At 42.1% G+C, this 12,522-nt stretch overlaps 1 protein-coding gene across 1 annotated transcript in view; it reads right to left on the minus strand.

The window, feature by feature from the left end:
- Window positions 1-12,522, minus strand: part of TM9SF2 (transmembrane 9 superfamily member 2) — a 40,800-nt gene that overhangs the window by 9,131 nt on the left and 19,147 nt on the right. The window contains exons 6-12 of the mRNA XM_048492340.1: window positions 11,609-11,738; window positions 10,245-10,369; window positions 7,639-7,753; window positions 6,103-6,182; window positions 5,901-6,009; window positions 2,068-2,200; window positions 1,042-1,161 (exon numbers count right to left, since the gene is read on the minus strand). Of these exons, the coding sequence (XP_048348297.1) occupies window positions 1,042-1,161; window positions 2,068-2,200; window positions 5,901-6,009; window positions 6,103-6,182; window positions 7,639-7,753; window positions 10,245-10,369; window positions 11,609-11,738 (812 nt within the window). The remainder of the gene's footprint in view (window positions 1-1,041; window positions 1,162-2,067; window positions 2,201-5,900; window positions 6,010-6,102; window positions 6,183-7,638; window positions 7,754-10,244; window positions 10,370-11,608; window positions 11,739-12,522) is intronic.

Genomic DNA, 12,522 nt, shown 5'->3' on the forward strand with positions numbered 1-12,522 from the left:
GGGTTTAGAATGACTTGTGAACTCTAAACCAACAACAACCCCAAGCTTGTCCCTATTTTGTTCTTCACATCAAGCTCTACACTAAAATGTTAGACTGGCATCTGATACGAACCTGCGTCACAAGAAATCAGCGCTAGTTCTGTTGTTGCAAAATAAACACTTCTGATAATAGGTATTAACTTTATCTAATTGATAACTGGATTCTGGATTCCACCCTTAAGTTTTTTTTATCCTTTGATTTCTCCACAGTTGTGGAGGTCAGAGGTCCCCATTTCAGATAACAGGTCTATGCAATCTCATTCAAATGCACGGAGTCGAACTTGACTGCACGCATACTGAAAATAGTGTACATGCCATACAAATACACAGACACTATGTGAGAAGCTCAACAAAGGGAAGGGATTGTATTTTTGTATTGTCGAAGGCTTTCACGGCCGGAATCACTTGGGTGCTGTGTGGTTTCCGGGCTGTATGGCCATGTTCTAGCAGCATTCTCTCCTGACGTTTCGCCTGCATCTGTGGCTGGCATCTTCAGAGGATCATCAGATCCTCTGAAGATGCCAGCCACAGATGCAGCGCGGAACGCTGCCAGGCGGAGAATATGTTGCTAGAACACGCCATTAAGGCTGGCGCCCGAAACCAATACAGCACCAACCGATTGTATTTTTAATAACAAAAAAACCCAAAGCAACCTAACCTAAAGCAAAGCAAAAGCAGAATTTCCATGATAAACTCAATGCAATTTCCAAAGCTACCAACAGCCTGTCTGCCCTACCAAAATTGTGTCAGCGACCCTTTTTCTCTCCCAGTAGAATTAAGTGATAGAAACTGACAGAAATGAAAATATACTTGACTTGAAAGTTTATGGGAGTGAGGATAATCTAAACCTGCAAGCAGTCTCTCTTCAATCTTAACTATTTCCCTCTCTTGCCCCAAGGGCAAACACCGGCCGATTAAAAAAAAAAAAGAAATCACTACTGTGATGATAATTTCGCCTAATGAACTTAAGCGCTGTCATGTTAAATAAACTTTTAGTCTTACATTTGTAGAACCTGGCAGCAACATAACCTGCTGGTGTTCCAAGCAGCACCCACAAGACCACGGCACAGGTCATTAGCGCACCCCGATTTGCAGGGGACAGAAATCCCAGGCAAGCAAAGACTGGAGAGGAAAAAGAACACAGCACAAAACATTATAGAATGGTTCCTGAGAGATTCAGGGTCTCAAAAGTCTTTCCCACATCCTCAGTGAATGTAAGGATGGTGGAATCACACTGTCTTCCTGCCCTTTCCCTAGATACTTCACATTTTCCTTCTGATCATTTAGGCCAGAGGTGTCCAACTTTGGCACTTCAGATGTTCATGGACTACAATTCCCATCAGGTCCTGCTGGCATAGCGAGTTGGTCATGCGAGCAGGGGCTGATGGGAATTGTAGTCCATGAACACCTGAAGTGCCAGAGTTGGACACCCCTGATTTAGGCCTAGTCATGCTGCCCTTGGGAAGGAAGTTGGCATGCCATAGCCAGATCTTGTCAGATCCTGGAAGCTTAACAGGATCAGTACTTAGCGGGGACACTACCAAGGAAGACCCTGCAGAGGAAGGTAATTGCAAAGCACCTCTGCTTCTCACAAGCCTCAAAAGCCCCTTGCTGGGGTCATCATAAATCAGTTGTGACTTGGCGGCACTTTACACACATGCTACACAGCGTTCTTACCCAGCCACAATTGAGTGACTAGCAGCACCCTTTTCAGCTCCTCTATGTAAGCTCCATCTGATCTACTCCTTCATCTAGGGATATACCCCCCACCCCCACCCTGCTTTCAACTGTAGTGAGTGGTTGCTAGCCACAATTAGCACTCAACCGTTTGGAGCTATTGTTAGAAACCTGCTTTCAAGCTGGTTCAGAGCCAGCCACGATTAGTGAAACTACCTGGTGGAGGGAATGCCTGTATGACAGAGGGTAAACATGTGGTCAATTAACCATTTGTACTTTGGCAATCTGGCCCCATTATGCCTGCACTGGGCTCCAGGAAGTTTAACATGTCTCATTTTCATTTTCACTTACATAACGTAACAAACGTCATAATTAAAATCTGTGTTCCAGAGCCCAGAAATACAGAGAGTAGCATTCCTTTTCTTGGGGGCCTGAATATGTCGCCGTGAACAAGTTTCCAGCCAAATTCCTCCTGAGCATCTTCCTGAAAAGTGATTACAGCAAACTTAGTATATAACACTGGCAAGGAACAGTTACACAGTCCAGTTCTGTCTCACTCTCCCTCCACACGTGCAGTCCATGTGTACAAAATTTCTCTGAATAATTTCCTAAACTGATCTGAATTGCAAGAAAAAGACAACAATAGTGGCTTGATACTAAGGCAAACTTATTGTCTCACCACTTGCACTTCTGCCTGCGCAAGATCTTGTGCAACCAATTTCTGGCAACTGGGGAAAAGGTGTCGGTCACACAAGATCTTGTAGAAGCGGAACCACGCTGTTTATGCTTTCATTGGCACACTGCTGGATCCAAGCCCATCTACCAAACGGAAAATAGGACTTCCTGAATGGTACAGTTACAACAATTAACAAGGAAGTAACTTCACAGCCATTCACATTCAGTCAGGGTCTCATGTTCAGCCTAGCTTAGCTGCACACGCTACAGAAAAACTGCTGACATCTGAGAACCACAATGTCCTGCCTCCCTTGCTTTGTAAGAGGGAAAGAGAGAAGTCAAGATTCTAGCATGAAACAGCATCACGTCCATGAGCATCATAAGACATGATGAACCAATGTAGAAATCCGGCAGGCAAGCATCAGGTGCACCCAGCAGCAACGTTTTAAACAATTTACAGTCACAAAATATGTTCCCAGAGAATACTGGGATATAGAAATTTGAAGAAAAAAAAAGCTCCTACATTTCTACATGGTTTTGGCATCCAAGCAGTTCACACTAATTGAACATAAAAATATTAATTTCAACAGCCAACAATAATATTACTGACAGCGACCAATCTACTAGGAATCTCTAGATATTTGTCTACATTGGGTTTTAACCAGGCACCTGAATAGCAATATTAAGCTTGCCAGGTTATTCCAAAATATGGACGCTACCACAGGAAAGGCAATGCTCTCCTTTAGACATCGTGCCTTCAAAGAGAGAAGGCAATCAAAGCAAGGCCTCCACAGAAAATCTTAACAGAAGACCAGTTGCATATTGAAGTAGGCAACCAGGGACTCTACAAGAAAATATTCATCAAAGAGTAATGAAACCAGTTTTAAGATACTTCTAATTATGGTCAGCTCGTGGTTTGGATTCTACACCCACAGAATATTTCCAGTTGTGGTTATGACATCCCAGTCATAAAAAATACTAAAATTCTGCCAGTAGTCCATTCTTTTTTCAGTTAATACATATATTTTACACAAACTTATACAGTTAGAGAAAGGTAGCTAATGTAAGAAAATAAGCTACAGAACTGTGTTTCTCTGTTGCTGGTTGCAGTTAAGTAAAAACAGGCCTATTTGTAAATAAAACAAGACAGCCAATTAGCAATATGTTTACCTAGAACAAAACATGCTTCAGGTAAGAGGACTCGGACCAGCTGAGAACACCAGAACTCGGAAGGTTTGTTACATTACAATGTACAACATAAACAGTGAACCTTGGTCTTGCACAAAGTGCAAAATCATAATTTGTTACCTTAAATAAGAAACGAATTCATTAATCAGACAGATGAGATTCCTGGAGTCACTAGACTGCAGTTATAGTTACATTTCAAGAGTAGAGCCTGGGATACCTACCATGAAAGGGTTTTTTAAATCTAAAACATGATAACATCATTCTGAATGTTAGGTACCACCTTTCACAGCATTCTTTTGGAGGCAAGAAACTGTTGCAATCTTGTCTCCTACCCTAATGGTGCCCTTCAACCTCAGTTTGGAGATTTCCTCAGTAACAGTCCATACTACAACTAAAACAATTGAAAAACTCAAAGCAGCAAAAGATAGAGACCCTCAAAAAGTCAAGCGGTAACAATTACATACACAAGATATAGGTAGCAGAGTCAGTCAGAATCACCACCACCAGGTCCCTACAAAACAACATCCCCCACAAAAAGGGTGGCACTATATGATGCCCTCAAGTTCCAGTTAGAAGGAACACTTCAGAGGGAGAGTCCAGTATTCCTTTTTCATTTGGAATCAGAGACACAATTTTGAATGTTAGGGGTCAGTGCTATCAGTCACAGACCAGGAAAGGGATTTGGGTGTCTTAGTTGCTAGTTCCATGGGAATGTCAACTCAATGCATGGCAGCTGTGAAAAAGGCAAACTCTATGTTAGGGATCATTAGGAAAGGAATTGAGAATAAAACTGCAAGGATTGTCATGCCCTTATATAAAGCAGTGGTGCGACCGCACTTGGAGTACTGTGTTCAGTTCTGGTCGCCACATCTCAAAAAGGATATTGAAGAGATAGAAAAAGTGCAGAGAAGGGCAACGAGGATGATTGAGGGACTGGAACACCTTCCTTATGAGGAGAGGCTGCAGCGTTTGGGACTCTTTAGTTTGGAGAGGAGACGTCTGAGGGGGGATATGATTGAAGTCTATAAAATTATGCATGGGGTAGAAAATGTTGACAGAGAGAAATTTTTCTCTCTTTCTCACAATACTAGAACCAGGGGGCATTCATTGAAAATGCTGGGGGGAAGAATTAGGACTAATAAAAGGAAACACTTCTTCACACAACGTGTGATTGGTGTTTGGAATATGCTGCCACAGGAGGTGGTGATGGCCACTAACCTGGATAGCTTTAAAAGAGGCTTGGACAGATTTATGAAGGAGAAGTCGATCTATGGCTACCAATCTTGATCCTCTTTGATCTGAGATTGCAAATGCCTTAACAGTCCAGGTGCTCGGGAGTAACAGCCGCAGAAGGCCATTGCTTTCACATCCTGCATGTGAGCTCCCAATGGCACCTGGTGGGCCACTGCGAGTAGCAGAGAGCTGGACTAGATGGACTCTGGTCTGATCCAGCTGGCTTGTTCTTATGTTCTTATGATGCCCGACACCAAGGGAGATAAAGCAATATTGTCAACCGAAGTTTACAAAACTTGCTGACATTCGGAATCTAAATTTAGCTTGGTTCTTATACAAGATGCATCTTTTTAAAGCCAGATATGAATCTGGTACAGTTCTATTAAAACAAAAGAAAATGAAGATCCTTTAAAGTGAATGTCATCTTTTTTCATTCAACAGTTTCATGGTGTGTAGGTTGGTCATCAGCCGCAAACTCTGCAGCCATTTCAATTTCGAAAGAATAATCAGCAACCTCCTTATTTATAGTTAATTGGTGAGTGATTATTCAGACATACCCTTGCAAGGAGACTATAACTTTTTCCACAAAAAGAAGATAGTGAGGTCGTGCATTCTTCGGCAAAAGTCAAATGTGTGTGCCCCTGAATGTAAAAGAGGTTCCGATTCTCTTCTACTATGATTTCCACTCCAAAGGATGATTGGAAATGTAGTGCCCATTATTCAAAATTATGCCCTTGGTTCCAGATGAGACCATTCCAAACTGAAAAACTCCAAAAGGCTGTAATCTTAATCAAGAATTTTTGAACTCAGTGAACTCTCTTCCAGGTAAGCAAGTTGAAGACTGAATAGTACATACAATTATTCCCAAGCCAGTTTTTAGACATTTCAGCTCTTATTTTGCTTAAAACAGTAAGGGCTTTGACTGCTACATCCTCACCTGCCACATATGCTCCAAGACATTATACTCAGAGAAACAAAAGCTACTTATTGATATTCAAACATGGTTTTTATTTTAAAAAGTAATTAACATATTTTGTTCTTTATTAAAAAAACCACAACAAATCCAGTAAAGTGGGAAAAATACTTACAGTAGAATCCATTTGATTATATCGTGCAATGTCTTTATGTAGAGTCCTTAACATGATCATAGCTACCATTCCAGAGAGAAACAGGACAATCACCAAAGAATTCATAATGCTGCAATGAGATTACCATCAAAGTAAACATGGTTAATACCAACATTATTGCCTCAGTATACTGAATTACATTTAAAAAAAAATACTGCCTTACCTAAACCACTGTATACGCGTATGTGGCATGGATTCTAAAATGTAGTCCCATCGAGATGCCCACCTGATGTTTTTGTTTTCCTGAAGAGTAAATTGTTAGTTGCCATATGTTTTATAACTGCAAGTCTGGTCAGTTTCATACTGGAACTGGAAATAACTAAGAGTGTTGTCGTCCCCTCCCTGCAAGCAGAGCTACATCTTCTAAGTCCACTGAAGAGTGTATTTCTGCTTAGGATGGCTGTGTAAGATACCAATAGTTTTTCTTCACAACTTTAAAACAACTAATCTTCAGAAACATTTCTGGTCTTAATTACACTAAAACCTATGGAAATTTCACCCCTTACTTAAGTGAAATCAAGAGCTCAAAATCCTTTGTGACTTTAATGCTATGATGAGCACTGAAGCACCAGGTCATTTAAATAACAGGCCAATTATATTAACTTCAAAACAATGCATGAACAATAGATGGTTTCATCATAAGCATTATTAGACACAACACCTTATGAACACTTTTTAGTGACACCTGAAAGACTATATACCCTAAATAAACATATCTCATTAAGTCTCATGAACGTCATGTAACGTGTTACCAAGCAGTGATTATGTTTGCCCAGATCCTAAGACTTATTCAGACATAATACAAAAACAGTTTTTTCCCCTTGCATGCTTGTCTCTCTCCTTCCCCCTCACCTCGTTCATGGAGAGTGACTGACCATCTGGTGGCAGAGACTGCTCTCCATGCTGGCAGAGAGGGCAGAGAAGAGGCAAGAGACAAATTGGAGTTCATAGGATCTGCTCATTTCAAAAAGGATGTGGACAGACGGGAGCAGGTGCAGAGGAGAGAAACGAAGATGATCTGGGACTGGAAACCAAACCCTACAAGGAAAAGCTGAGGGACTTGGAAATTTTTAGTCTGGAAAAAAGGAGGTTGTGGGGTAACATGATTGCTATCTTTTAGTATTTGAAAGGCTGTCACTTAGAGGAGGGCAGGGATCTGTTCCTGCTGGCAGCAGAGGATAGGACTTCCAATAATGGGCTTAAATGACAGGCGGAAAGGTATCGGTTATTAGGCAACAATTTTTTTTACAGTAAGAGTAGCTGAGGAGTGGGATCAGCTGCTTAGGGAGGGGGTGAGTTCCCCCTCACTGGAATGCTTCATGCAGCATTGGATGAATATTTGTCAGAGATGCTCTAGAGGCTGACCATGCATTGATCAAGGTTGGATTAGATGGCCTTTATACACCCTTCCAACTCTAGGACTCTACGTTACTCATATCTGGTAGACTCTGTTGTATAAACCGCTGTTTATCATGACTTTTGAGGGAGCCTAAGCAGTTTACAAATCATCTCAGTTTCCTAGCAAAGAGGAGTTCATACAACCATCTAGAAGTGTTATCCCACTTAGCAGCCCCTTAATTTTAGATGATCCATACCTTTTAAGCTGCTTTTCAAAATTGTATCTTTAAGCTTACGGCACCCAATATTTTACAGTCCCACCCCCAAGCAACAGAAAAGAAAGAATCTTAAAAACACTAACCTCAAATTTTACTGAATATGTGTAGGCAATCTGGACTTCTTCCTTAGTATCTTTGTTACTTATATCCATAGGCGGTCCTGAGCAGTCTGGGGTGTCAACGTTTGTGTGCTTGTAACTGTTAAGCAAGAAGAGAGGGGGAAGAAGGGATGAGACATGGGGATGAGACAATAGACTGGAATACTGAGCCCTTAGGGGGAGGGCTGAGCCCTTAGGGGGAGGGCGGTCTATAAACCGAATATATATATATATTCCTAATATATATATATATATTATATTCCTAATATATATTCCTAATATATATATATATTCCTAATATATATATATACACATACATACATACATACATACATACATACATACATACATACATACATACAACATGGGTGTTTGCTCACTGCTTTCAAACAGTTAAAACGGGACAGGCACTATTAAGGCAGATCTGAACCATAACGAAGGCTTCATCTATAAAAATAGTAAGTGTAATTATGTCTAAAAAAATAACAAAAGCAGTGCAGCGGGAATAAAAGGCACTTTGGGGACACTGAACAGATGGCACTACACTATTAGAAGATCTGATATTGCATAGCACAGTGTTGGCGAACCTTTTTGAGACCGAGTGCCCAAATTGCAACCCAAACCCCACTTATTTATCGCAAAGTGCCAACCCGGCAATTTAACCTGAATGCTGAGGTCTTAGTTTAGAAAAAACCGGTTGGTTCCCCCTTCCTCCGCCCCACCCGCTCGAGCAGGGGCCAGCCTGCTGTAGTCTCCAGCAAGTCCCACGCGCACTGCTCTGCGCCTCTCTATCATCTCTGCCTCCTCTGTGCCCCCCCCCCCTTCGGCAGCAGCCACCCAGAGCACAGGCACCAGGCCTGCCAGCTGAGTCCTTCCTGCTCACCGCAGTGCGCAAATGTCGTGCTCAGTGGCCCAGGTCAGCCTAGATGTGTGTGCGAGTGCCCACAGAGAGGGCTCCGAGTGCCACCTCTGGCACCCGTGCCATAGGTTCGCCATCACTGGCATAGCAAGTTCCACCCAAATACTGATTGGTTCCCCACCCGGGGACATGACAATTTATACCCCACTAAAACGTTTCCTTCTCACTGGACATAGTGTGTAACAGACTTCCAGAGACAACCTCTGAAGATGCCAGCCACAGATGCAGGCGAAATATTAGGAACAAGATCTACCAGACCACAGCCACACAGCCTGGAAAACCCTCCACAACCAGATAATAAAAATTGATTGCAACTTCCTTTATTAGAGGCTAATGACAACAATGGAGTTTTCCAGGCCCTCAAGTTTAATAAAACAGGAGGTTCCTTGGCAGAAACAGTTGAAACTTGTTGCAAAATATATTCCACAGAGAATACTTTAATTTTTTTTGTCCTGCATTCATTTTTAATTGTTTAGCAGTGTCCCAGGACTGTGGCTGCTCGGGACTGTGCCTGTCCCCCTCTCCCCTCGGTGGGCCCACCAGGAGCACTTACTCAAGGATGGGAGGAGGCAGAGCACTGGCAGGGCAGTGATGAAAGGCTGGAGGAGGAAACTGGAAGAAGCCACAATGACAAAGGCTCTCTGTCCTTGCATGCAGGGAGCAGGGTAAGCTGAAGGGGTCCCGTGACAACGGCGCAGTGGGTGGGGGAAGCTGCCAGCAACCCAAAGGCAGTCGCAGAGAGAGAGGCTTCCCTAGGTGCAGGCCTACCCCAAGGTGAGGGTCAGAGTTGGGCAGCAGCAGCAGGTTTGGCTGGAAACACTGAGGTAGGGATGGGGTTGAGGGAAGGGGCAGGGAAGGGGGGACCTGGCCCCGATGGACATAGGGGCCAGCCAATGCAAAGCCCTGGAGAAGGGCTAGGGAGCATTTCAGGAAGCCTGGCTAGGGCAGGCTAGGGGAGAGAGTTGAACAACCCCTTTAAGAGAAGTCCTTGAAGGCGCAGCCAGGGAGGAAAAAGGGTGGACAGTTAGCCGGAAGCGCTGGGGAACCTGCCATCTGAAGGAGAGTGAGAGGTCAGATTTGTCCACCTCTTCCTCCCTTTCTGAGGCCGCTGACCAGGGGCAGATCCGGGAGACTTCCCCTTAGGCAACGGAAGGTGTGAAAGACGAGGTGGCCATGATAGAGTGTCTCACAAACAGCCAGCAATTTTCCACTTATATATAAATGCATTATCAGGCAGAATAGAAAGATAATTGGCTCTCAGCTACATGAAAAGCAATAAAAATGAAGAAAAAGACTAAAAAAGCACATATGTTCACCATTATAATCCAAAACTTTTATTTAACAATTTATGAATACCAATTCCATATAATATCTTTTCAAAAATATTGTATGGGCTTCTTATGGGGGCAAAGACAAAGAAGTCCCAGTACAGCAATTACACAGGCACATTTTTACAATATGCCTGTCCATTACTACTTTTTATTACCTGAAGATCTTAAAGATGCTTCATTTGCACATGGCTCCTGGATGCCTGGTTTGTCGGGTTTAATCTACCGCAGCTGGTACATGAAGACTCTATTCTCTTAAGACTAATGTTAAAATCATCAACCCATGCCTTATCCACCTGATGAATCCCAATTCTTTTTGTCTCACAAGCAAGTCGGAATCTCACCTTTTTGGTTCAAGTTTAGCAGCTACTAGTCTTGCACCAGACTGTTCATTTTCTACAACGTGGTAACTTATTATGATGTCCACATGGTTGAATATGTAGAAGGTATCTGGTTCATGAAACTCTGTCTACAGAAAGACAAAAACAGGGAGACAATTTAAAACAAATGTTTCTACTGGAGCAGGATGTTCATGGATGGTCTCTGAAGGACCTGGACTGAGTGGAAGAATTCTAGCTATGATAAAAGGGCAATGATGCAATTATGTGTAGGATCCAAGATTAAATTACCTCAGGTATCTGAACATGAACTGGAAGAATGCAAAGATTCTTCCTTCAGTATTCTGAAGTGTATGGCTATAAATGAGTTGTCGATAGTATCAGAAATGATGGTAATTCCAGTTTTTGAATGGGCATTCTATGAGTAGATGTGTATATACATGGAAACACTCGCTCTCCTCAACCTAAGGCTCATTCCGCACATGCAGAATAATGCACTTTCAAACTGCTTTCAGTGCTCTTTGAAGCTGTGCAGAATGGCAAAATCCATTTGCAAACAGTTGTGAAAGTGGTTTGAAAACGCATTATTTTGCGTGTGCGGAAGGGGCCTTTCATTCTACAGTAAAATATGTGACCAAAAATGTGACGTTTCAGTTGTATCTAAACATTTGGATCCCAACAAAACTTTATAAGCTCCTATGATTTCCAACAGTAAATAACATGCTGTAGTTAAAATTATTAGGCAATGAACAAACAACGCCTGCCAGAACAGAAACTTCAGTCATAAATTTCAGATCTTTCTATAAAGATTTCAGAAATTAAGCCAAGCCTCCTTGCAATGCAAGAATGGACATGTGAAAAGGTTACACGTTAGACCTAATATCCAGTTTCATTTTGCATTTGGTCATGACTGAACTGAAAGTAACAGCCTCAGCACACTGCAGAGAGAAAATCAGAAACATGAAGTCTGCATGGCATGAGATACTAAGCTGTACAGGCTTAGATTCAGCGGGATTTCGATCTCCAAACGTACCCTGAAATGCTATTCTTCAAGACAAGAAGCCCCCAAGAACAGCATGAGGGGGAGTTGGAGAGCCACAGAAGGAGGGGACGGAAGGGATTGGGAAAATGGCCTCCCCCTTTCACCTGCAAAGATCCTCCAGCAAATCCGAGTTATGAGCTAACTAAAACTAGATTTCGTGTATCAACCCATTTATTTCTTCTTCTCAGCTCAAGAAGACTTGCTAATTGTAGTGGTGGCATCAAAGCAGGGGTTCCTACCACTGGAGCTGCACAAAAGGAATTAATCACACAAACTACAACACATAATAGATCTTTCATGCATTTTAAAAAAACTGCTTTAAACTTGCACTGATAACGCAGGCATCTTTGGGTTTTCCGTCTTTAGTTATATAACAACCAATGGGAAATCCAGGATTGCAGAACCTCTGGTTGTCTTCCACATCATAACACCACGTCACGGGCATGTTGTCCACAATCCTAAAAAAAACCAAAAAAACGAAAAGACAAAGTTGAGATTTTTTTAAAAAAATTTGAGAGGCAGCATACCAAGTCAAAGTCCTGTTTCATCCTAGACAATGTTGGATAGTATCCAATGATTGCCAAGTCTACTTGCAGAATACAGCTCTGTGCTCCATAGCCTTCTCTTCCCCCTCCCCCCACACATGCACACACAGGAGAAGCACTAAATATGACCAGGCTGTCTGTAGCAGAAGAAAAAAAAAAGAGAAATGTGCTTCCTCCCCGCTTCAGCCAAAAAGCACATCAGCCTGAAGAAAATAAGCACCAGTCACAGCCACTGAGACCTAACAAAAACTATGTAAATAATATAAGCAGGGAGCTGAAGAGTTTCTAGTCTTAGAAGAGAAAAAGACGCTCCAGGTTCAACAAAATCATTCCCTCCACAGTGCAGAAAGCATAGAACCATATTAAATAAGCCATTTCAGCAAATCGACATTTCAAAATTTAAAACAAAATCTGGAAGGTTATAACTATCTTGTTATATCCAGAAAACTGTGTTAGAGGCATGGTATTAATTTTGTCCCTATTCATGTACCCTACCATTCTTTTAAGGGCAGTACACAAAAAATAATATAAAAAACACATAAAATGCATAAAATTGACACTGCAGTTCTAAATTAAAAAATTGCTGCATTGAAACATTTATGTTTGGTTAAGGCTGTTTTGTATTTTTCCTCGCCCTGTCATTTTCTTGGGTTGCTGTGTTTCTGCAATTCCTTACTCTGGAATAGGTTACTTCAAC

This window comes from Sphaerodactylus townsendi, linkage group LG04 (genome assembly GCF_021028975.2).
Source record: "Sphaerodactylus townsendi isolate TG3544 linkage group LG04, MPM_Stown_v2.3, whole genome shotgun sequence".
Taxonomy (NCBI): domain Eukaryota; kingdom Metazoa; phylum Chordata; class Lepidosauria; order Squamata; family Sphaerodactylidae; genus Sphaerodactylus; species Sphaerodactylus townsendi.